At 39.8% G+C, this 26,540-nt stretch overlaps 1 protein-coding gene across 1 annotated transcript; it reads left to right on the top strand.

The window, feature by feature from the left end:
* The first annotated feature begins 1,607 nt into the window (after positions 1–1,607).
* Positions 1,608–26,540, top strand: LOC139452107 (ornithine aminotransferase, mitochondrial-like). The gene is made up of 9 exons (XM_071233427.1): positions 1,608–1,751; positions 12,129–12,375; positions 15,648–15,872; positions 17,253–17,476; positions 19,784–19,956; positions 22,728–22,806; positions 23,339–23,452; positions 24,340–24,478; positions 25,440–26,540. The coding sequence occupies exons 2-9, from the start codon at positions 12,177–12,179 to the stop codon at positions 25,601–25,603; spliced, it is 1,317 nt and encodes a 438-aa protein (XP_071089528.1). The 5' UTR covers positions 1,608–1,751; positions 12,129–12,176; the 3' UTR covers positions 25,604–26,540.

A 26,540-nucleotide genomic window follows, 5' to 3' on the forward strand; every position in this document is an offset into this window, starting at 1 on the left:
AATAATCGAGTCTGGACCAGACAATCCAGTGATTGATATAATGAGTATCAATCCACGAATTGGGATCGATGACATGCTTCAACCAAGTCAGCGAGCCTGACCACCCTATCCTGTTAGTCGTCTCTTACGACAAACAATGTCGCCTTTTACGGCAAGTATGGGTTGCTGAAGACCAGATAGCGCATCTTTCCGAAACAAGGGAGTTAAATGAAAAGTCTTGTTATCGATGAAAATAATCCAAAATTACTGATTACACAAAATAAATTAATGAAAAACAGACAAACGTGATGAACAATTATGTTAATGATGGAACTTCACAGGAACAGCTGTGGCCATTGTGACACTTGGTTAAATTGTCTGTTATACACTAGTACAGTCTTGCATACGTAATGTTGCATTCAGGATTCAGACTTACCATCAGCCGTAGCTACAAGTTTAACACGGTGAGGATCTACGAATACATATAAAGGTCATTATTGTGATTATTTTAATACCCTCAGCAACAACCATTTTGGATTTGCAACATCCACCTAACATATTTCACATACAAATTCTGGGACTGAAAATCGTTTTGTGTTTTAATGTGTTTAATTGTGATGTGCAAAGACAACGGAGGTCACTGATTTACAAATAGCATCATCATAATAGTACATAATATAGGATGACGTCACAAACAAACGTTTACAGGTATCGAATCGGCGCTTATTATAACAACGGAGAGCGGAAGGTCCGGGGTTCGATCCCCGACCGCGTCATACCAAAAGACGTTAAAAGATGGTACTTGTTGTTACCCTGTCTGGCGCTCGGCATTAAGGGGCTAAAACAAGGACTGGTCGGCTCGGAGTCAGTATACTGTGTCTGAGTGGGGTATTCATGTTTAACTGCGGCATGGTATCGCAGTGGGTTAGCACTATAAATCGACACAAACACGTACATGCACGTGGCTTTATAAGTGCAATAATCTTGGACGCGTCGTTAAACCCAATTTCACCTCACCTCACATCTCATTATAACACATGCATAGTTGATTAGTTGGGGACATTATATAAAGTTATACCTCGGCATAATAACACATGCCACCACATTTCCGGTTTGTTATAATGGCGATTTATTACACAGAATAATCGAGGAGTACTGGTGTACCTACCCAACGTAAACCCGGATACAAATGTAATTGTGTGGCGCAATTATAAAAAAAGAGTATCGTTTGTTTGAACTGTGTAGCATGCATGTTTACTGAACATGACATCATTTGATAAGGCTCCCTCCCAACCTAGCCTGGTTAATGATAAACAGGAATATATAAACTTGTAGAAACCATGTACCGACTGACCCCGATGCCCGTCCCTCGATCGGTACATGGTCTCTGATACTGGTCCACCAATATCCCAGCTATTTCTAGAAACACTTGTATTAACTGTCAGTACGAAAACCTACTGACACATGTTGTCGTGTGCATCCATATATGTACTCGGAATATTAATAACTATGAATATAAAACAAAGGGTTCATTTTGTAACAAGTCCACACGCAATTGTTTATATGACCTGAATATTTGGCACGGATGCAAAACATACAAGACGACCTTCACCCTGGGAAATATTAAAGGCGCACATTGATTGGTCCTCTGCCACACACCTCCAAGGGCTCGCAACCGTTCGTCATCGGCATAAGTCAACGACGGTCAACAAATTCATTATCAAAGACACAGCTCGTTGATTTCTGTCACTTGCAGTTGATCGACTGCAGATGTAAGTACTTTGGTGTCCATACCTTGCCAGTGCCTCCTATGTGTGTTTTGGGCGATATGCGCATATGTTTTTTGAAGGTGAAAAAAACGCGCTACAATGTAACACGTGTACTGCTGGCCACATATCGTGTTGTTAGATTAACCCATAACGTACATTCTTACACATATACTGGCTACTCGTGCAACAAGAACGCGGTCAGGTGAACTATTCTTGAAATGCTTATAGTCGGATCTGATCATTCGAGAACTGGCAATTGTTGGGTATACTGTGTTACGATGAAACAAACAGACTCAAAGATCGGAAATGTTACCATCTGTACCCTCAAACTAGCCCCCCCCCACCCCTCATCCCCCCCCCCCCCCCCCCCCCCCACACACACACACCTTCGCCCCCACCCCCCCACCCCCACCACAGATCGCCCAAGTGGGAAGCTCTCACCTGCTGTAGGCGATGGCTAGTGCCCGCGGGTTCGCTCATAATTTCTCTGGGGAGCTGTGTTTATTTTTGGAGTTGGCCAGACTCGGGTATGATAGATGCTATTTTTTTACAGTTTGCATTAAGATTATTTTTTTAATTTTGTTTGATCATTGCCTATACCATCTCAAACTATACAGTCATGCAAACTGTTCATACAGATGACCCATTTAATCAAGATTGTAATGGTATTGAAAATGGTATTGAAAATGTGTTATTCATTATGATTGTGAACAAAGCAGTACCCTTGAACTGTTCTTCATCAAGTAAAAACAATGAATATTAATCAACATTGGACAATTGAAATGAATAAGTAGTTATAAATATTGTTCAGTTTGAACACATGGCACATTGCATGAGATGCTTTTATATTTGTGACTCTTTTCCAATTAGAATAAATTTGCTGTGCTATACAATATTGCTGCTACATGGCATTTGCAACTTTGGTTTCCTGTTTCATTTTATGTTTCATTGCCATAGCATGCCAGTGCCTCCTATGTGTGTTTTTTGGCGATATGCGCATATGTTTTCTGAAGGTGAAAAAACCACGTTACAATGTAACACGTGTACTGTAGGCCACATATCGTGTTGTTAGATTAACCCATAACGTACATTCTTACACATATACTGGCTACTCGTGCAACAAGATCGCGGTCAGGTGAACTATTTTTGAAATGTTTATCGTTGGCTGATCTGTTAAATCGAGAACAGACAATTGTTGTGTACACTGTGTTGCGATACCACAAACAGACTCAAAGATCGGAAATATTTCCACCTGTACCCCCAAACTAGTTCAATTTGAACACATGACACATTGCATGAGATGATTTTATATTTATGACTCTTTTCCAATTAGAATAACACTAAAAAGTAAAGGTATCAATTTGCTGTGCTATACAATATTGCTGCTACATGGCAATTTGCAACTTTGGTTTCCTATTTTATTTTATGGGAAATTAATGGGGATTTGTTTGAATATTTGTGTAATAGGCATCTACGAACATGTTGCTATCTTATCATGAGATTGAGGAATGAGTTGGGGAGACTGGTGGCTTTTTTAAAGTATTTTACACATCATCTAAAATATACTTTTGCATCTACATCATTTGAGAGGGCTAAATTAGGGCTAAATATGTCTTTGTGGGGGTTCTTGGTTAGAACAGGTCCCATCAATGTTTATGTTTGTTGGTAAAAGTTAAAGCATCGATTGGGTAATCAATAGACTAACATTTAGTCTCTGAAATCTTATATTACACAATATCCTTCTTGACTCTAAAAATAATAAAAATTCCCTATGCTGTGGAATAGCTAGAGCTAGCTTGAGCTGGCTAGACTTGCTTTTGTATGCATTTCTAGATTATTATTTTTTCATAAAATAAATATATTCCACGGTCATGGTGCAGGACTAGGTAATCAAGTGTATCATGATATACTGAAATCGTACCAAGAAGGCATGGGACGTTGGTCATTATATCAAATACTGGTTTGTCTGGTACAGACATTTATTCATTATTTACAGGCAACTATTATGCAGCAGAAATATTCCTGAGTGTGGCACACAACATTGAACATAATTATGAACATTAAATATGATTAACATTATAATATCTAGATTGTCATTCAGTATTATTAGATGAAAATGTTGCTATAAAATAGTGTAAAAAGAGCATAAAATAAAGGACTTTTCACAAAATACATACGTTCTGCATAGTGTGCCATAAGGGTGGGGTAGGGGGATGTCATTATGACCTTGGACCTATCACTTAATAGTGGTGAAGATCTGGGTTAGAATAGTTCTTCAGCAACCTAAGCATGACGTGAAAGGTGACTATGCTAGTTGGTAAGAGGCGACTTACGAGATCAGGTTGTCAGGCTCGCTGACTTGGATGCATGTCATTGTATCCCAATTGCATAGATCGATGATCATGATGTCAATCACTGGATTGTCTTGCCCAGACTGGATTATTTACACACCACCGTCATATAGCTGGAATATCACTGAGTGTGGTGTTAAACAAAAAACAAACTAAAACCTGTCACTTTATACTTAGAGCCACATTGGCACGATGAAAAGATGTCAGATGGTACATCTCAAATTAATAGATTTGCAAATTGTAACCTTCTTAAGAATCAAATAATAAAACAAGATCTTCCTGCCTTTTCCAGTCAGATTTTGAAAAAGTCATGAAAAACAAATTTGTTTTACCTGGCCTTACTGCAATGACTGATTGTACCACAGAAACAAGTTATGCAATAGATCTTATATCTTATCTGTTTCACACGGCGGTCACGTTGTGCTAGGCTGGCCAGACATGAAGTGAATGTGTGACAGTCTAGCAGGTCACATGTGTATCTGGGACTTGCAGGAACCACCTCTCCCCACTCTCTGGAGAGGCGGGGACCAGTTCAAAAGTTTGAAAAAGCTAAATTCCTTTAGTTTGCATCCTTGATTATGGAATTTAATATATATGCCCTTCTATTAGAGAGTGCGATTTTAACCACTTTTCTGAGGCCCGATTCTAGTACAGTTTTGTTTAAAAAGTTTTAAAATGCCCTAGAACTATTTGCCACAGTATTTTGGAACTGATGTCGCCATTTGAAACTCTCCAATCTCAAACTTCACACAGAATTTCTCTTGCTCATCAGAGTAATTTGGGGGCGGTCGGGTAGGCTAGTGGTTAAAGCGTTGGCTTGTCACGCCGAAGACCCGGGTTCGATTCCCGACATGGGTACAATGTGTGAAGCCCATTTCTGGTGTCCCCCGCCGTGATATTGCTGGAATATTGCTGAAAGCGGCGTAAAACCATACTCACTCACTCCCTCAGAGTAATTTGTTTGGATGTCTGCGTTTTTAGCCATGTGCCGGTCGAATCAGGCTCAAATAAAACTTTAGTCGGGAATGTGTTGACGGTATATATATTTTAATGAAATAGATGTAAAATCATCTGCATCACCGAGCATGAAAGTGTTCCTCCATCCTCTAATTTCAGGGAATTTACTGTTACAACTCTAAAAGGCATGTTTTTTCTCTGACAAGGTGTGACATCCCCAACACAGTAGAGACCACCTATGATCTTTGATCCCAGGCAGTCACAGACATAATGTATATGACAGTACATAATTAAGTTTGTTTTAATGTAATGGCAAATGTGTGGCAGCTTGTTCCTGAATAGTAACATATATTTTGTGAACTGCAACGAATATAAAATTCTTGAAAAATATGTACATAGGAGAAATTTGTTGTTAATAAACAGCTAATTTTGCCCTGATTTGCACATTTTTCTCCAAGCTCCAATATAACTGTACTGTAATATTGGTTTATATTTTTTTATTTCCTTTTAACTTTTGAAATGCTTCCTTTTTGAAAGCTGTCCAAGACAAACAAGGTCATTTTCTGATAGTGAGGGCAGGTCACTGAAGCTCTGTCCGGCCTGTTCCTAAATTTGACTCTTGTAATAATAAAATATTAATAATAATAATAATAATAATAATAATAATTTTATGCAGAGTTCACACAGTGCTTGCTTGAAAAACCCTTGAATTTGATTTTGGCTTGGAAGGACCTGGACATTTATGCCTTGAAATTACAATAAAAATGTTCCTTGAATCTCACTTGTGGGAATTCCAGATAAGGATAGTTCACCTATGCTGGTCGTAATAGGTGGTCGTTATACCCTGAAGGCATGGATCATTGCTCATTATATCAATCACTGAAATTGTCTGCTCCAGATTGCTTATTTACAGGCCATCATTATTTAGATGGAAATTGCGAGTGTTCAAAGGTATCTCGGTATTTTTTCAAATGTATTTTGGTTGTCAGAGATATTGCACCTTTGTGACACTGATTATTGACCATGCTTATTGTTTCCCCTGATAAACACAATGTGAAGCAGGATCAACACTGTTGTTTTACCACATGTTCAGTTTTATGCATGTTAAGATTGTTACCATATTCTGCATCTTCCCGAGGCAAGTGAGTTAACTGACTGTAAAAGTCCAGCTTCCACCCTTGCCGAACTTGGCTGGAATTATGGAGTTATAGTTTGGCTGGACTAACAAGTCTATGTATAGTCCAATCAAAATCACGTACAGAAATCGACATCCGGTTCGTAAACTGCTGTGCAAATTTCGGTCCATTGCAGGATTTGCTTCGCATGTGTATCCATCAACTCGGCGTCAACAAATAATTTCCAAATCTTTTAATCTTTTTAATCAAGGTGCTGACGCGATTTGATGCACTTTACGGTGTAAGACCCGTTTTATTACAATACAGATCTTGATTATCGGTCAGATCGTCTTGACTGGGTGCTTGAAGCAAATACAAGTGATATGAGGGATGGAATCTGATTGATCCAAAGGAGGGACATAGAAGGGACATCACTTGTAATAGCCACTGGTGGCGATACAATCGAGCCCAGAAATTCCAGCCTAGTTCGGCAAGGGTGAAAACTTGACTTTTATAGTCACTTAACTCCCTTGCCTCGGGAAGATGCATATTCTGTGAAATTCTATAAATCTTAACATGTCTTGTGTCAGATGTGCATTGCAACTTGTAATGTTTTCAAAACTATGTTATGTTTACTTCAAAATGTTGAACCAACCCAAAACAATAGATTTGCAAAAAGGAGATTTTAGTTCATTGTTGTATCTTGTAGTTCTTCTTACCAGTCGATGATGCAATGGTCTGGAAAATAAAACTAACTTTGATATTTTTAATATATTTTGTGATTGTTGCTTTTTGGCTACTGTCAGCAATGTCAGTAACACTCATGACTCATCCCCCACCAAAAAAACTAAAAGAAAAGATAAGTGTAGCCTACGCTTGTCTTGTAGTTGTGATACATATTGCATGCTAAAGAATTTGTTTCAAACACTGAAGTATCAACCTGCCAAAACATTAATGCTACAAGGGGCGGTTGGTGGTTGGTTAAAGTGTTCGCTTGTCATGCCCAAGACCCGGGTTCGATACCCGACATGGGTACAATGTGTGAAGCCCATTTCTGGTGTCCCCCGCCGTGATATTGCTGGAATATTGCTAAAAGCAGTGTATAACCATACTCACTAGTGCTACAAAGATTAATAATTTTCCAGTTTTGATTTGTTAGGGTCGGCTGAAGTCTGTAAATGAAATACAAAAGAGTCTCATCCAATGCTCGTTTTTCAGAAATAGCCATTTGTTGCAATTTCTGAAACGTCTTCAATAAGACATCCACATTTTCAACCCTACACCGGTCTAGCGGTTAATGGCCATTAGGCATTGTTTGGACAAGATAAGGGTGTATTCTGCTTGTCCAGGCAGTCAACAAGGTCAAGGTCAGACAGTATTAAGCATGAAACTTTCCCCTTCAACTTGATTTAGTAGGAGAGACGAGAATACTTCATGAGTGTCCATGTCAGCTTACAGGGCCATTGCTCCCATGACGATCCAGGTCAGAGTTGGTCTTCAGCAACCTTTCTGCTTTTATGTAAGAAATAAACGATGAGTGGGAGTTGTTTATCATACAGTAAAACACTGCAGGGAGAATAAACCATGAGGGACGAGGCCCAAGAACAAAAGCATATGTATCAACACCACTTTTGTTTGTTTGTTGTTTGAAGCAATACTCAGCAATATTCCAGCTATATGACGGCGGTCTGTAAATAATCGAGTCTGGACCAGACAATCCAGTGATTGACATCATGAACATTGATCCACGCAATTGGGATCGATGACATGCATCAACCAAGTCAGTGGGCCTGACCACCCAATCCTGTGAGTCGCCTTTTATGACAAGGATATTCACCTTTTACGGCAAGCATGGGTTGCTGAAGACGTAATCTAACCTGGATCTTCACCGGTCCCAGCACTGTCGGAGGTTCATGGTGTTTAATCCCCTCTCCCACCTTTTGAAAGTAACAGTCTCATGGACCCCCAATAAAACCACAAAAGACATTCTTGTTATTGAAATCCTCATGTAGATTAAATCAGTGGTATTTAGATCGTTAATCCGACAGTCTTGCACTGCGACTTGAACACACCTATTTTGCAAAGGACTGCTGAAATCACTCATTAATCAGACTCTTTAATCTGACGATGAACAGTGTACTACTGTGACATGTGAGTACATATTCCCATGTTTTGATGCGAGATGAGATAAACTTGCAAAACAATTAACGAGTAATAGTGCCTTTTAACTTTCTAAAAAGGTCAAATGTAACAATTTTTATATTTGGGATAACACTTTCTAAGTAAAGAACAAATTCTTGTACTTTTTGGGTTGAGGCCATCCGGGATTCGAACCCACACTCTCAGAGTGAAGCACCCAAGCGCCAGCACACAAAGTATGAGGCTCTCGCAAAATGGAAGTCCGACAACTGGTAGACCAATTTTATGTGTCAGAGGGGTACACAAAGTATGTGATCTAGACGACAAGTTGTCCGACTTCCAAAAATCAGATTGTGCTTGTGCATGTTTCGTATTTAGGAAATAAACGATGAGTGGGAGTTGTTTATCGTAAACAAAACACTGCAGGTAATAAACCATGAGGGGCACAGTGTGATACGACTCATGCATTGTTCATGACATCACAAATTGATTAATATATACAAGATTATCTGTCCCTAGTGAACAGATGTCCTGCTCCAAAGGCTTGATGCTTACATCAATCGTTCTACCCGATTATATATTAGAAGATTGGCTTCTATAAGGGACATAATTTTACAGTTTCTAGGATTGTAGGTACTCTGATTGGTTGGATGAAAGGTCGTTCTGACGTGACCCGTAATGGGATGTCCTCAGATCTTTGTTTAGCGATAGCGTGAACTAAGATCTCATTTTAATGAGATTGGGTGACATTTTGATCCGTTCAATTCTGATATCAGGGATTGATTTTGCTATATCCAAGCTGCATCAGTGCAGGTAAAACACTGCAAGTGCAGGTAACTTTTATTGCCAGGATGCACCCAGTGCAGGCAACATTTCCTACCACAAGGGCACGGCAGCAGTTACAGCGGTAGAAACTAACATGTTTAGCCCACTAGTCCTTATAATGATATCATATAGCAAAACCCTTAAAAATGGTACATTTCTACTATAGTCCTTATGATACTTTAATCATTGGGCATTTAGGCAAGGACGACAGGACTAGTGCCAATTTCTAACGCTGAGTTATATTTGATAAAAGTGGAAAACTGAATTCCTTTAGAACTGGCTGCAAATCTTTGAGAATCCAGGAAACAAAAGTTCTTGAAAATAGTGAAATACACAGGTGGTGTGGAACTAATTCTTCACAATTACCTCTAGAACAGTCACTCATGAAGTGACAGTCACAACAAACAGACACTTTGAAACTTCTTTTAAAGGTTGGATATCAAGATGTGAAAAGCCATATACAGATTTCTCCAAAATAAAATACTGGAGCAGATTTTCATGTTTATTTTTCTCTTTGATTTTTTAAAATATTCAAACTTACTGAAAATACAGTGTTTCAATTTATGATAAAATGGTGCAGCCAATATTTTGGTTGTGCAACCTGATTTATTGACTTGGTTGCACCTAGTGCAGGTGGTAAAACAGAATGAAATCGTACCCTGGACAGGAAGGGGAGTCCGAGTATTTGTTTCAAGGTAACAGGAGACAGTTTGATGACACACATGATTAATGGATGTTTCACTGTGTGCCTTATCTTGTTTAAGTGAAGCACTTGTATAGCATACAACTGTACACGTTGTTCTGTGCCTGCTATAATGAGGTCGGCAAGCAACTAGATATCATGTTTCACAACAAGCTTAATTATTCATTAGGATACAAAACCTATTAATACCACTGATTGAGGAAATGTATGTGCTCTCTCAACCATGTCAATAAATAGAGGTTATCACGCGAGTGGGTTTGGGGATGGTAAATATCCTGCATTAGGAATAAACATTGTATTTAGCGAGCCTTGGCGAGCTAAATACATAGTGTTTATTCCTAATACAGGATATTTACCATCCCCAAACACACAAGCGTGATAACCTCTTTATCATATAATGTCATTCTTTAATTCTGTGCTTCAAAATCGCTTTCCCTCTCTCACAAACATTGCCTAAACATCGCGAGTTTTCCTGGAATGCGTGCATTAATATTTATTACGTCACAGGGTAAGTGATGTGTCAGTCGGACAGTGACAGTAGCCAATATAGTTCCAACTGAAATCTGTTTCTTATACAGTGCCGAAGCAACATATACACAAAACAACAATTGTTTTTAATTGCCTTTCGCGGCAATCCATCGGTCTGTCTGCTAGAGTAACTGCCCTTTGTCAAAGGAAAGCTACTCTAACCCTAGTCTATGAGACATCATGGCCACGGTCAGACGTTGTTGACAGTCAGTCTGTCCTGTCATAACGATAAGAAGTGTACTCAGATGTACACACAGCGACAAAACGAAAGAAGGTAACAATTCAAACATATTTCCATCAAATCCAACTATTTTAATTTGTGGAGAAGGTTTCAAGCCGCAGAGGTCTACAAGCACAGATATGGCTACTGATCCCGCTTGGCTAGGCCTCGTGACCTCGCCAAATTGTTTCGAAATTTATATCTCCAAAGTTGCCAAAACTTATAAAATGCCTTAGCTGCGTCATAGTTAGACACTGATTTTCAGTATATTAGACTGTTCTTTTGATAATGATAGCAATTATCCCTTTAGTTAATCCAGATTCCCGATGGTTAATTCTGACTCGATCGCCGAATGACGAGTGCGACGCCATGTTTGTTTATAAACAGTGAAAGTAGTCCCTACTTGACCTTTGATAATTGCATCTCTATCCCCATATGACCCCAACGGATATCGTTTTTATCCGTTGGCTTTATCCTGCCGAGAAACCTACCCATTATATGATAAAGAAGTTTCTTTACGTCATGTGTTTGAAATGTATGTGATATTGCAGCATTCAAAAATAACAATACAGGTCACATGGGTCCTTGTCATGACCTTGACCTAGATTCAAGTACCATTTCTGAGGGAGGCAGGGGGGTGTTGGCATTGGTGGGGTGGTGGATGCTGCATTGGAGAGTGATTGTGTTGAATACGGTATATTGACAAATTCTTTTCTATCAGTTATATAGGACAGCCTCTGTGGTCTAGTGGTAGAGCGTCCGCCTTTAGAGCGGAAGGTTCCGGGTTCAGTCCCGGGCGTGTCATACCACAAGACATTAAAAGATGGTACTTGTTGTTACCCTGTCTGGCGCTCGGCATTAGGGGGCTCAAACAAGGACTGGTCGGCTCGGAGTCAGTATACTGTGTCTGAGTGGGGTATTCATGTTAAACTGCAGCATGGTATCTCAGTGTGCTAGCACTATGAATCGGCATCAGTCCAGGCTAGTACAAGCAGCCACACACACACGTGCATGCACGTCGCTATATTAGTGCAATAATCTTGGACGCGACGTTAAACCCCATTTCACCTCGCCCCACCTATCAGTATAGTCATTAATATTATCATTTCATACCAAATGCCAGTCATTCTGACACGTTTGTCAAACTGTTTAATGGAACTAGATTTTGATGTTATTATATGGATTTATTAGCTGAGCTTAATAGGCTGAACAGAATTAGACTCATCCTTGGGATAGTGGATACAAGGGGCAGTCAGGTAGCCTAGAGGTTAAAGTGTTCATTCGTCACACCGAAGACCCGGGTTCGATTCCCCACATGGGTACAATGTGTGAACCCATATCTGGTGTCCCTCGCCGTGATATTGTTGGAATATTTCTAAAAGCGGCGTAAAACCTCACTCCCTCACTCAGTAGTGGATAAAATCACAGGCTGGCTTTAAACAGCGAAATGGTTTTGATCACTTTTTCTTCCTTCCACCTTAAATTAATCAGATGAAAACAAATCATTATTTAATTTCATGTTGTATATCTTGTGATTTCCAGAATACTCCGAAAATCAACTGCAGCTGCTGATATTCTCCACACATCGTTATGTTGAGCAGGCTCGGACGCCCAGCTTCACAGCTGTCTCAGATGCTTATCAAGGGGTCAAGGTCACTCAGCCAGACTGCCCCAGCAATTAACAAGGAGATCAAGATTGGCCCGAAGTCACAAGCTATATTTGAGAAAGAATCGAAATATGGTGCCCATAACTACGGTCCACTTCCTGTTGCCTTCAGCAGAGGAGAAGGTAGGATCTGAGATGAAGGGGTGATTGGGTGGATAGAGGAAGGTAGGATTTGAGATGAAGTTGTGATTGGGTTGATAGAGGAAGGTAGGATTTGAGATGAAGTTGTGATTGGGTGGATGGAGGAAGGTAGGATCTGAGAAGAAGGAGTGATTGGGTGGATGGAGGAATGCAGGATCTGAGATGAAGGAGTGATTGGGTGGATCGAGGAAGGAAGGATCTGAGATGAAGGAGTGATTGGGTGGATGGAGGAAAGCAGGATCTGAGATGAAGGAGTGATTGGGTGGATGGAGGAAGGTAGGACCTGAGATGAAGGAGTGATTGGGTGGATGGAGGAATGCAGGTTCTGAGATGAAGGAGTGATTGGGTGGATGGAGGAAAGCAGGATCTGAGATGGAGGAGTGATTGGGTGGATGGGGGAATGCAGGATCTGAGATGTAAGAGTAATTGGGTGGATGGAGGAATGCAGGTTCTGAGATGAAGGAGTGATTGGGTGGATGGAGGAAGGTAGGACCTGAGATGAAGGAGTGATTGGGTGGATGGAGGAATGCAGGATCTGAGATGAATGAGTGATTGGGTGGATGGTGGAATGATTGGGTGGATGGGGGAATGATTGGGTGGATGGAGGAAAGCAGGATCTGAGATGGAGGAGTGATTGGGTGGATGGAGGAATGCAGGATCTGAGATGAAGGAGTGATTGGGTGGATGGTGGAATGATTGGGTGGATGGGGGAATGATTGGGTGGATGGAGGAAAGCAGGATCTGAGATGAAGGAGTGATTGGGTAGATGGAGGAGTGATTGGGTGGATGGGGGAATGATTGGGTGGATGGAGGAAAGCAGGATCTGAGATGGAGGAGTGATTGGGTGGATGGAGGAATGCAGGATCTGAGATGAAGTAGTGATTGGGTAGAAGGAGGAGTGATTGGGTGGATGGAGGAGTGATTGGGTGGATGGAGGAATGCAGGATCTGAGATGAAGAGTGATTGGGTGGATGGAGGAAAGCAGGATCTGAGATGAAGGAGTGATTGGATGGATGGAGGAATGCAGGATCTGAGATGAAGGAGTGATTGGGTGGATGGAGGAAAGCAGGATTTGAGATGAAGGAGTGATTTGGTGGATGGAAGAATGCAGGATCTGAGATGAAGGAGTGATTGGGTGGATGGAGGAAAGCAGGATCTGAGATGAAGGAGTGATTGGGTGGATGGAGGAATGCAGGATTTGAGATGAAGGAGTGATTGGGTGGATGAAGGAATGCAGGATCTGAGATGAAGGAGTGATTGGGTGGATGAAGGAAGGTAGGATCTGAGATGAAGTTGTGATTGGGTGGATGGAAGAAGGTAGAATCTGAGATGAAGGAGTGATTGGGTGGATGGAGGAAGGTAGAATCTGAGATGAAGGAGTGATTTGGTGGATGGAGGAAGGTAGGACCTGAGATGAAGGAGTGATTGGGTGGACTGGGGAAGGTAGAGTCTGAGATGAAGGAGTGATTGGGTGGATGGAGGAAGGTAGAATCTGAGATGAAGGAGTGATTTGGTGGATGGAGGAAGGTAGGACCTGAGATGAAGGAGTGATTGGGTGGACTGGGGAAGGTAGAGTCTGAGATGAAAGGATGATTTGATGAATGTGAGTAGCAAAGAGTTGATCCCAGTACAGAATAGGTCCCCAGATTAATGACAATGGGGTGGTAACAATGTGTGTCCAGGCTGACTGGGTAACACATCAGCTGGGAGGGTATGTGTGTACAAAACATGAATCAGCCTTGTTGGGTTGGATTGAGTATGGTTTTATGCCGCTTTTAGCATTCTTTCAGCAATATGGTTCCCATGTGGGGAATCGAACTCGGATGTTTAGTGTGATGAGCGAACACTTATACTACTGGTCTGGGTTATAGATGTACAAACTACCCAGTGACACTCTTCTTGCTTCTGTCAGATCCCTGAAAATGGCACAATTTGCCAAACTGAATGAGGAGGATAAGATTGCTGATGTGATGGGGATGAGTGAGGAGGGAGTTGGACAGGATGATTGGGAAGATGTAGGACATTGATGAGGTGGGGAGTGTTGGGGTTGATGGGTAGGTATAATGGTAGGGATCTGTGGGAAGATGTAGGACATTGATGAGGTGGGAGTGTTGGGGTTGATGGGTAGGTACCGGTATAATGGTAGGGATGATGAGGGTGGCTGAGTTGTTGGGGGATAGGTGAGATAGGGCTTTCACTAGTCCAAATTTTTGGACTCGAGTACCCGAGGGGTGAAACTCGACTCGACTCGAGTACCCGAAAATAGGACGTCCTTTAAGAATATTGGTTCATTAGATCAAAATTGCCATCTAAAAGTATTAAAACATGTTATAAGTATAATTGAACTGCACTGAAATGTAAATAGAAAGTGTCCACGGAACTTGTCCATCTGTCAAAGTGTATGGAAGTGTTCAATGTTAATGTTTGCTTGTAACTGCACTAATCTTCAAAAACGACCTTCAAAAACATTATGTCAAGTCTACAAATACTACAATACATATTGAACACAAGCCAAGTTTTTTTCTGACAATCAGCGTTTCATTCGACACCTGCCAACAAGCACGAACAATAATTCACAGGAAGAAAATCGATAATGTGCATCACATGACATACACGTATACACAGCTGCTGGGCTGCAAGACTAAGGCCGCTAAATATGGAAATGTAGTACTATTCAGTTCATTCATTCATTCATGAGTTGGTCATGTTTTCAAACTGTACCAAACTGTCGACCTGTCGCTTGATTTGTAAGCACTGAAATAGCACATATATACCAGCTAATCAGTTGTTAATCTGTGTAAGGGAATACACTTGGCATTTGAGTCAGAGCAAAGAAGCAATAATCGCCTTGATACATTCAATTTCTTAAAGTCGGGAAGGAAAAACTATAATTACGTCTATTTTATGTGACATTCTCAATTGTTCTAATGTACATCTACTTTCTACGAAGAATACATTATACAAACAATATTAAAACAGAGTGATATCCCCTTATCGAGTACTCGAGTCCTTATCGAGTACCCGAGTACTCGATTACTTGTTGAAGCCCTAATGTGTCGGGCCTTAGTTGATGTAAGATGGGTGTGGATGAAGATGGGAATGAGGATGTGGGTTTCAGGTCAGAAAGTATGATGGTAGGCATGACTAAGGAAGTTGGTCCAGGTTGGCCGAGATGCCAGGGATTTCATATGATACTGTTCTGTAAATCAATAATAATGTGAAATTAGTATTTACCTGCCTGTGCATCAATTCAGGTGTGTTTGTGTGGGACGTCGAGGGCAACAAGTACTACGACTTCCTGAGTGCGTACAGCGCCGTGAACCAGGGCCACTGTCACCCCAAGATCGTCAAGGCCCTCAAGGACCAGGCGGACATCTTGACTCTGTCATCCAGGGCCTTCTACAACGACTGCCTGGGAGAATATGAAGAGTTCATCACCAAACTCTTCAAGTATGATAAAGTCCTCCCCATGAACACAGGTACGAATCCTTGATCATTCAGTGTATTATTTCTCTATCTGGTATTATGAACACCCGGAGTCACGTTCCACAAAGTGATCTTAGCATAAGCTGACTGTCGTAAGTCTGTGTTAAAGTATGGGAGTTGTCAGTTATGGTAATCAGTGCTGAGATCGCTTTCTGAAATGAGGCCCTGAACCATTATGCTGCATTTGACTTATCCATGATCATGGGTTCGACTTTCCATATTCTTCGTAAGAGGCGACTAACGGGATCAGGTTAAGTCAGGCTGACTGACTTGGTTGATGCATGTCATTGTATCCCAAATGCGTGAATCCATGCTCATGATGTCAATCACTGGACTGTCTGGTCCAGACTCGATTATTTACAGACTGCCGTCATATAGCTGGAATATTGCTGAGTGTGGTGTTAAACAACAAACCAACACAAATCATGTCAAACGCTCCTGTTCTATTAGGCTCCCTGTAACCAAACTTCTCTCCTATATGATTTCATGATATAGTTGTTATACTGTTCAAAGCCGCAGTAACACAACTTCTTTCAAATGAGATCACTTTAAAATGAGAGGTATTGTAGTGAAGGATAAAACACGTTCCGAGGTTTTGGTTGAAAATGTAAACCCGGCTGGGAGGGAAGATCAAAACCGAGGATAAGTGTTTTATCTGACTTATAAACCGAAAAAAAGAAACTTAAATCAACATTTATCAACATTTTTATGTTTCGAACATATTTTCCATTAACCTTAGGAAACGTGCGTAAAATATCTGTTGCTGGCGTACGGATCTTGAAAAGGACATTCTAAAAACCAGTGAGGCTTATCAACACCTCTGTAGCCTCGTGGTACACTCACTGGGCTACAGATATGAAGGTTGCAAGTTCGATCCTTGGGAATATAAAGAAAACATTTGTCATTTGATTTTACATTTCATTACATGTTACAAAATACCCAGGACTCTTACTTAATAGCCATCCCAATGAATAGTTTTATAAATAACGATGAAAATCAAGTCCCCGGGTCTTCCACAGTAAGTCCCTGGTTTTCTACGCAAGTAAAACCTCATGTGGGTCTTTCCCAAGTTTGAAGAAACCTAACGATCAATACAAATGAACACTCTGAGGTTTATTAATAACAATGAAAATCAAGTCCCCAGGTCTTCCACAGTAAGTCCCTGGTTTTCTACGCAAGTAAAACCTCATGTGGGTCAATCTCAAGTTTGAAAAAAACCTAACGATCAATACAAGTGAACACTCTGAGGTTTATAATTTCAGTAAGAGACTTGAGTTTAACGAGATCGCATTAAAATGAGATGTATTGTATTTGAGCCAGAGACTTGTGTTTAATGAGATGGCATGAAACCACTTACTCTCCCTGTTTCACAGGCGTGGAAGGCGGGGAGACGGCCTGCAAGCTGGCCCGGAAGTGGGCGTACCTCGTCAAGGGGGTCCCCAACAACCAGGCTAGGATCATCTTCGCGGCAGGCAACTTCTGGGGACGGACCCTTGCTGCTGTCTCCAGCTCCACCGACCCCGACTGCTACAACGGCTACGGCCCCTACATGCCTGGCCTCTCCATCGTCAACTACGACGATATTTCAGCTCTTGAGGTATGGTTAGAATATGTGTAATTATGGGAATGGGTGCTGTCCGTCCATCCTTCCGTCTTTCCATCTCTCTTATTTCGTTTACGGAGCAGGACTCAAAAACCAGGAAAGATATCGTAAACAAACTTGGCACATAGATAGGTCTTGTGGTAAACTGGTGCCTTTTGATAGTTTGGGATTTTTGTAAAATATATTTTTTGAGTTTCCATAGCAACAACTTTGACTTAGACCGAATATGGTTGTAGTGGACGTTTCCACAGGAGATCTTGAAAGCCGTACAATATTTCTTGCCTTGCGCACAACCGGACATGACTTGATAATTTACAGACTGTCATCATATAGTTGGGATATTGCTCAGTGTGGGATTAAACAACAAACAAACCCAGAATCTATTTATATCACCTGAACCGCTAGGTCTTTATGAGCTTTTAGCAAGTTGGATATGACCCTACAGGTTTCACTGTTTGACTACTGTGATCATCAGCTGTACTGCCCCCTGTGAAGGTCCAGGTCTTCAGCAACCCATGCTTGTTGTAAGAGCGGGTTGGTTTGTTGTTTAACACCGCACGCAGCAATATTCCAGCTATATGACGGCGGTCTGAAAATAATCGAGTCTGGACCAGAAAATCCAGTGATTAATATCATGAGCATCGATCCACACAATCAGGATTGATGACATGCATCAACCAAGTCAGTCAGCCTGACTTAACCTGATCCCGTTAGTCGCCTCTTATGACAAGCATAGTCACCTTTTAGAGCAAGCATGGGTTGCTGAATACCTATTCCACCTCGGATCTTCACGGGTCTGTAAGAGCGAGTAACGGGATTAGACTCCCCAACAACTTGGTTCATGCATATCTTCGTATCCAAATTGCGTAGATCAATGATGTCAATCACTGGATTATCTGGTTCAGACTTGATTAATTACAGACCACTGCCATATAGATAAAATATTGCTGAGTATGGCATTAAGCCATCCATATTTATTATGTGTTTCTCACCTCCAACCTAATTAAAAAAAATAATTCTCTAATTGTTTAACTTATTTTATAACATTTTAAGATTTAAAACACTGGTACCAGTCTTTAACTTAAGTTATAACATACCGTAGAACACGGATAAAACGGAGCGAACAAACGGATACATTGAACTGTTACAAAATCCCTGATTTATCTCCTATATATTATCACAAAAAGTTTACGTACATAACGAACTCTCAACAGCGAACTAACGGATATAACGAACTGATATCTAATCCATAACACTAATAAGTGACATGTAGAGCGAACTGAGAAATCTCACTCAGTGTCAATGACAATTAGCTGTACACAATCAGCGGTGACGATTCAACTTTGTTAAACTTGCTTTTTATTATTCTTCCCTGTACATGTAATTGGACTTATCTTGTCTGTAAAATACACATCAAACCTATGCAGTTTCACAAAAACATGATTTCTTTGGTCCCTTGTAGTTTGTTATATATATCCATGTTCTACTGTAGATTTAGTCACAGAAACAAGTTTTGATAAACATAGCTGAAGCAAGATGCAGCTGACCCATCTTCCTGAGGCAAGGGAGTGAACTGAATATTAAAGTCTAGTTTCCACCCTTGCCGAACTAGGCTGGAATTACTGGGCTCGATGGTAGCGCCACCAGTGGTTATTACGAGTTATGTCCCTTCTAAGCCTCTCCTATGGACCAACCAGATTCCATCTCTTGTATCACTTGCATTTGTTTCAAACAAAATGGCGGTGCCCAGTCAAGACGATCTGAATGATAATCAAGATCTATATTTTGATAAAACGGGTCTCACCTCGCGAATTCGAAGTGCATCAAATCACATGAGCACAGTGATTAAAAATGTGAAAAGACTTGGAAAATATCTGTTGACAAAGAGTTGGCGGTGCACATGCTTTGCAAATCATGCAGTCGACTGAAATCTGCACGACAGTTTACTAACCGGATTTCGATTTCGGCGCGCGATTTTGATTGGACTATGAATAGACTTGTTAGTCCAGCCAAAATGCAACTCCATAAAGTCATTTAACTCCCTTGCCTCGGGAAGATGAGCTGAGTGTGCAATAGTAGTAGTATTTGTCCTTTAAAATCGTTGCATAATTTTCCACAGCATCAGGGAAAATGGAGATACAAAAAAATTGTGATATTTCACATTGGAATGAAACTTAAGGGCAGACAGGAGATGGGGACCTCAGAAAAAAATATAGACAACCTATAAACTACAATTAACGAAAGAAATAAGCTGTAAAGAGGTTGAATCACATTACACACCAGTTGTGACTTTGCCCCCAGAAAGAGCTGCAGGACCCCAATGTGTGTGCCTACATGATGGAGCCCATCCAGGGGGAGGCGGGCGTGGTCGTGCCCCAGGAGGGGTACCTGAGGAAGGTGCGGGAACTCTGTACAAAGTACAACGTGCTGTGGATAGCCGACGAGGTGCAGACCGGACTGGCCAGGACTGGAAAGTAAGAACAGCATACTTCTTTCTCATGCTATGTCTGTCTTTGTATTTACAGTTTCTTTACTTCTTCACAAGATGGTATGATCAAGGGAGATAGTGTGGATATTTTGTTTTGGATTTTGTAAAATTTGCAATCAATGCAACATTCTATGGATATTCAACTTCTTTATTACAATCAATGTGACGTTCTATTGATATACAAGTTCTTTATTACAATCAATGCAATGTTCTATGGATATACAAGGCCTTTATGCAATCAATGCAACGTTCTATTGATATACAAGGTCTTTATTACAATCAATGCAACATTCTATGGATATACAAGTTCTTTATTATAATCAATGCAATGTTCTATGGATATACAAGTTCTTTATTATAATCAATGCAATGTTCTATGGATATACAAGTTCTTTATTACAATCAATGCAATGTTCTATGGATATACAAGGCCTTTATACAATCAATGCAATGTTCTATTGATATACAAGGTCTTTATTGCAATCAATGCAACATTCTATGGATATACAAGGCCTTTATGCAATCAATGCAATGTTCTATTGATATACAAGGTCTTTATTGCAATCAATGCAACATACTATGGATATACAAGTTCTTTATTGCAATCAATGAGACATTCTATTGATATACAAGTTCTTTATTACAATCAATGCAATGTTCTATGGAAATACAAGGTCTTTATTGCAATCAATGAGACATTCTATGGATATACAAGTTCTTTATTATAATCAATGCAATGTTCTAAGAATATACAAGGTCTTTATTACAATCAATGCAGCATACTATTGATATACAAGGTCTTTATTACAATCAATGCAACATTCTAGAGATATACAAGTTCTTTATTACAATCAATGCAACATTCTAGAGATATACAAGGTCTTTATTACAATCAATGCAACATTCTAGAGATATACAAGTTCTTTATTACAATCAATGCAACATTCTAGAGATATACAAGGTCTTTATTACAATCAATGCAACATTCTAGAGATATACAAGATCTTTATTACAATCAATGCAATGTTCTAAGAATATACAAGTTCTTTATTACAATCAATGCAACATTCTAGAGATATACAAGTTCTTTATTACAATCAATGCAACATTCTAGAGATATACAAGGTCTTTATTACAATCAATGCAATGTTCTAAGAATATACAAGTTCTTTATTACAATCAATGCAACATTCCAGAGATATACAAGGTCTTTATTACAATCAATGCAACATTCTAGAGATATACAAGTTCTTTATTACAATCAATGCAACATTCTAGAGATATACAAGGTCTTTATTACAATCAATGCAACATTCTATTGATATACAAGGTCTTTATTACAATCAATGCAGCATACTATTGATATACAAGTTCTTTATTACAATCAATGCAACATTCTAGAGATAAACAAATTCTCTATTACAATCAGTGCAACATTCTAGAGATATACAAGGTCTTTATTACAATCAATGCAGCATACTATTGATATACAAGTTCTTTATTACAATCAATGCAACATACTATTGATATACAAGTTCTTTATTACAATCAATGCAACATTCTAGAGATATACAAGGTCTTTATTACAATCAATGCAACATTCTAGAGATATACAAGTTCTTTATTACAATCAATGCAACATTCTAGAGATATACAAGTTCTTTATTACAATCAATGCAACATTCTATTGATATACAAGGTCTGAAACAATATATCTGCATATGAAACAGTAAATGGCCATTAAAACTAAGAACATATTAAATTAACTTTTCATATGTCACCATTCCATCTTAATCTACATACATATTGCATTCACACATGTAATTAGATGATATTTAAGCAATGATTTACAGTTAAATTTGACAATAGGTTTAGTTTACATTTAGTTAAAATCTTTAACACTTTGGTTTCAAATGTACCGGTATGTGAAATACTGATTTGGCAAAATGAGCTGAAACGGAAGAAAAGTTGACTTACATAAGATGAAGCTGAAAAAGGCAGACAAAGTAAGATGCTTGTGCTGTTGGTGACTATAGGTCATCAGAGTGAAGTTAAGTTAGTAGTTATGTAAGTACTGGAGCTAATTTAATTGTTTTTTATACTGCTCAAGTATGTTTGCTTGTTTGTAGTTTAACACCACACTCAGCTTATAAGTTATAAGGGGTGTGTAACTAATCAAGTCTAGACAGGACAATCCAGTGATTGATATCATGAGCATCTATCTACACAATGATGACATGCATCAACAAAGGCAGCGAGTCTGACCACCCAATCCTGTTAGTTGCCTCTTTCAACAAGCATAGTCGCCTTTTATGGCAAGCATGGGTTGCTGAAGACCTATTCTACCACGGATCATCACGGATCTACTGCTCAAGTCATCTAGCTTGAGACAGAAACAGGCTGAAACAGAAACAAGGCAATATAAGACTTTACTAAAATATTTACAAAATAGCAATAAGATCAACTAGGCCACATATAACTCACAGAAGTCAAACAAGCCAATTCCATGCAAGAACTTTGTGCAAACCTGAATTTGAAGCACTGTTTAGTGCAGATGGTGCAGAGGCAAGGCTGTAGCGCATATTGAGAGATACCCGGTAAGTGTCGTTTGTACAATTAGGCTGGATCCCTCTCGCTGAAACAAGGACATGGCATGAATTTTTGGTTTAAAATAGTGACGACACAGCCAAGTGTATATGTATGATTATGAAGCATTGACAATTAATTTCTGACACTGCCAACATTTCTGTGTTTCAGGCGTCTCGCTGTTGACCACGAGAATGTCCGCCCTGACATTGTCATCCTGGGAAAAGCCCTGTCAGGAGGAGTGTTGCCGGTAAGATTACCCGTGATTTAGGCAAAATTAGGAATAATTTCTGTTTCCAGAGAAGAACTAAACCATTGAATATTTCTTGTTGAAACTTGCTATACAGATCAGTCTAGTGGTGAATTGGTGCCTTGTGATGATTTTGGATTTATTTCTTAAATTTGTTATGTTTTTTTTTATGTTTTCATAACGACTAGTGGGATTGTACTCAAAATGTGGGTACTGCTCGTTTTCAAAGCATAACTCTAAAAACGTTTAATATTTCTGGATGAAACTTGCTATACAGATCAGTCTAGTGGTGAACTGGTGCCTTGTGATGATTTGGGATATTGAAAAATACTGAACTGCAATATTATTTTTTTCACAGAACTGAAGGGTTTTGATGTCAATGAACCAAAATTAGAGTATAAGTAGACAAACTCCACATTTCTGAATAGGACCAGATTGGGGGGGGGGGGGGGGCGGGGGGGTGGGGGGGGGATATGTCATCTCCTTACTCTTGTTGTATTTTGTATAAGTATAATGTTGTTTTTTTCTGCAGGTGTCGGCTATCCTTGCTGATGATGAGGTGATGCTGACAATCAAACCAGGGGAGCATGGCTCAACATTCGGCGGCAACCCCCTCGCATGTAAAGTTGCAATTGCAGCATTACAGGTAAATGTGTACCTTTATCGTTACCATGGTTACCTGATGTGATATTCAACTCCTGCTTCAAGAAGAGTGTTGTGATTGCGAGGCAGAACAGTCTATCCCCTCTTTGCCATAATCAATTCACTGCCTCACTACCAAACACCCAGTCTCACATTCATTTTACTGTCACCAAAATGCAGGTAAATTAAGAAAATTGGTATGCGAGTCCCCTTCTTCCTTTGTATGAAATACACCATATGCTATCCTTTAACAAATTTATGCTTCATGTGCTAGTAGTGCTTGGGTGATGAAGATGGTGGTAGGATGATGATTGGGTGATAATGATAGAGTGATGGTATGATGATGACGATGATAGGGTGATGGTATGATGATGACGATGATAGTATAATGATGATGATGATGATGTTAGGGTGATGGTATGATGATGACGACGATGATGATGATAATAAGATGATGATGATGATGATGATAGGGTGATGATAATAAGATGATGATGATGATGATAGGGTGATGATAAGATGATAATGATGATGATTGGGTGATGATGATAGGGTGATGGTATGATGATGACGATGATAGTATAATGATGATAATGTTAGGATGATGGTATGATGATGACGACGATGATGATGGTAATATGATGATGATGATGATGATGATGATAGGGTGATGATAAGATGATGATGATGATGATGATGATGATGATGATGATGATGATGATGATGATGATTGGGTGATGATTATAGGGTGATGGTATGATGATGACGATGATAGTATAATGATGATAATGTTAGGGTGATGGTATGATGATGACGACGATGATGATGGTAAGATGATGATGATGATGATGATGATGATGATGATGACGACGACTATGGTTCTGTCTGCAGGTTCTGGAGGAGGAGAAGCTGGCTGACAATGCTGAGAAGCTGGGGAAGATCCTGAGATCAGAGCTGGGCAAACTGCCCAAAGATGTCGTCAGCATCGTCAGAGGGAAGGGTCTACTGAATGCCATCGTTATCAACAAGAGTAAGTCTCTTCCACAGATCAGTTTCATGTCAGCAGGCACACTGTGTTATCTAGAGTTGTGGCCTGTTCCTTGAACTTGTTAGTAAATTCAGCAGGGTTTTATTACACATCATCTGAGTAATAGAAAGCAATGGGGATTCAGGTAGAAAATAGGTCTGCAGCAACCCTTGCTTGCAGTTTAAGATCACTATGCTTGTCGTAAGAGGCGACTAGCGAGATCGGAGGGTGAGACTTGCTGACTTGGTTGATGCATGTCATCGTATCCAAATTGTGTAGATCCATTTTCATGATGCCAATCACTGGATTGTCTGGTCCAGACTTGATTATTTACAGACCGCTGTCATGTAGCTGGAATATTGCTAAGGATAAACTACCAACCAAACAAACAAGCATATAAAAACTGCTGAGAGTAAATGTTCTCATGTTTGACATGTTCTTGTCAGAATGTTTTTGATTGAGTTTGTTTGTTTGTTTGTTGTTTAACTCGACAATCAGCAATATTCCACCTATAAGATGGTGGCCTGTAAATAATTAAGTCTGATCGGAAATATGAGCAACGTCAGGGTACAGTGACCATGCTTACAAGCCGGAATCCTCATGGGGGGCCTCATCAGAAGGACTAAATCGGTACAACAACAACAACAATAATAATAGGCAGGCATTTATGTTGCGCATATTTCCACACGACACAGGGGCATGCTCAGAGCGCTATTATTACCCTGGTCACTGGATCAGTGTGCACTCAAGAATCATTCTCAGCTCCCTGGGAAGTATACAACCCAAGCTGCCTGTTTGGTGCTTGGAGCTCTTTGGTGCTTTGGGGTTAACTACCACAATGTGTGAAAACCATTCTTGGTGTTCCGCCACTGCAATTTTTTAAGGAATAGAGAAGTGTCAAACCATACTCAATCTTAACTAATGAAAGAATTTTTCTTATTTTTTTTTCTATGTTTTCTTCCAGAATGGGATGCTTGGAATGTATGTGTGAAGCTTCGTGATAACGGACTCCTGGCCAAGCCCACGCATGGCGACATCATCCGTTTTGCTCCGCCACTGACGATCACAGAATCCCAGTTGCATGAGTGCATTGAAATCATCACCAAAACAGTCCTGTCATTCAAATAAACAGCTGATCGGTCAATTTCAGCATGTATAATACATTGTTGATATAACTCAATTCAAATTTCAGACAGCTGACACAACTGTTGCTTTGAGGAAGCTGTTGTGTTGACATTGCAGGTAGGGAAGTGTTTGATGTTTGAATGCAGTTTGATGGTGTTTTCTTTAGCATTTTGGGGCTCTGCGATTTGCTGTGCAGAGTTGTGTCTCTTGGGCACCCCAGAAACCTATGATTGTGGGTTTGAATCCCGTTTCGCTCCGATTAAGTTTCTTGGTTTGTCAGCACCATACCTGTGCTCGTTATTTTCAGTGTGGTAAACGTCTGAGACCTGCATTACTTCGGGCTTTCCTCCCACATTAAGCTGACATGGCGAGATATAACTTGAATTCTATTAAAAGCAACGTTAAACCCAACTCACTCACTCACTTTAGCTTTTGCTATATTTACAGAAAATATCAATATGCATGAATATGGCCAACTACTATTAGTACATTAATTTGAATTGCCAACTTGAAAGACATATCAAGAACCTCAAATTCAAATGTACATATTGTAAGTAGATGATTTGTAATTGAAATATCCTGACAACTGTTCTCCAATGAACACATTCACGTTTACAATAAATTACAAGTTGAATTTAATTTGGAAAATATTTTGATGAAGATATAAGTAGAGGTAATCATGCGAGAGTGTTTGGGGATGGTAAATATCCTGTATTAGGAATAAACAATGTATTTAGCGAGCCTTGGCAGAGGTCTATAAGCACAAATATGGAAACTGATCCCACTTAGCTAGTGTTCTTGCACAACTGTTTCGCAATTTATATCTCCAAAGTTGCCAAAAGTTGTAAAATGCCTTAGCTATATCACAGTTGGACACTGATTTTCAATAGTTCTGACTATTCTTTTGATAATGATAGCAATTTTCCCAGTAGTTCCTCCC

The sequence above is a fragment of the Haliotis cracherodii genome, unplaced genomic scaffold, assembly GCF_022045235.1.
Source record: "Haliotis cracherodii isolate W230 unplaced genomic scaffold, xgHalCrac1.p SCAF_9, whole genome shotgun sequence".
NCBI classification, from domain to species: Eukaryota; Metazoa; Mollusca; class Gastropoda; order Lepetellida; family Haliotidae; genus Haliotis; species Haliotis cracherodii.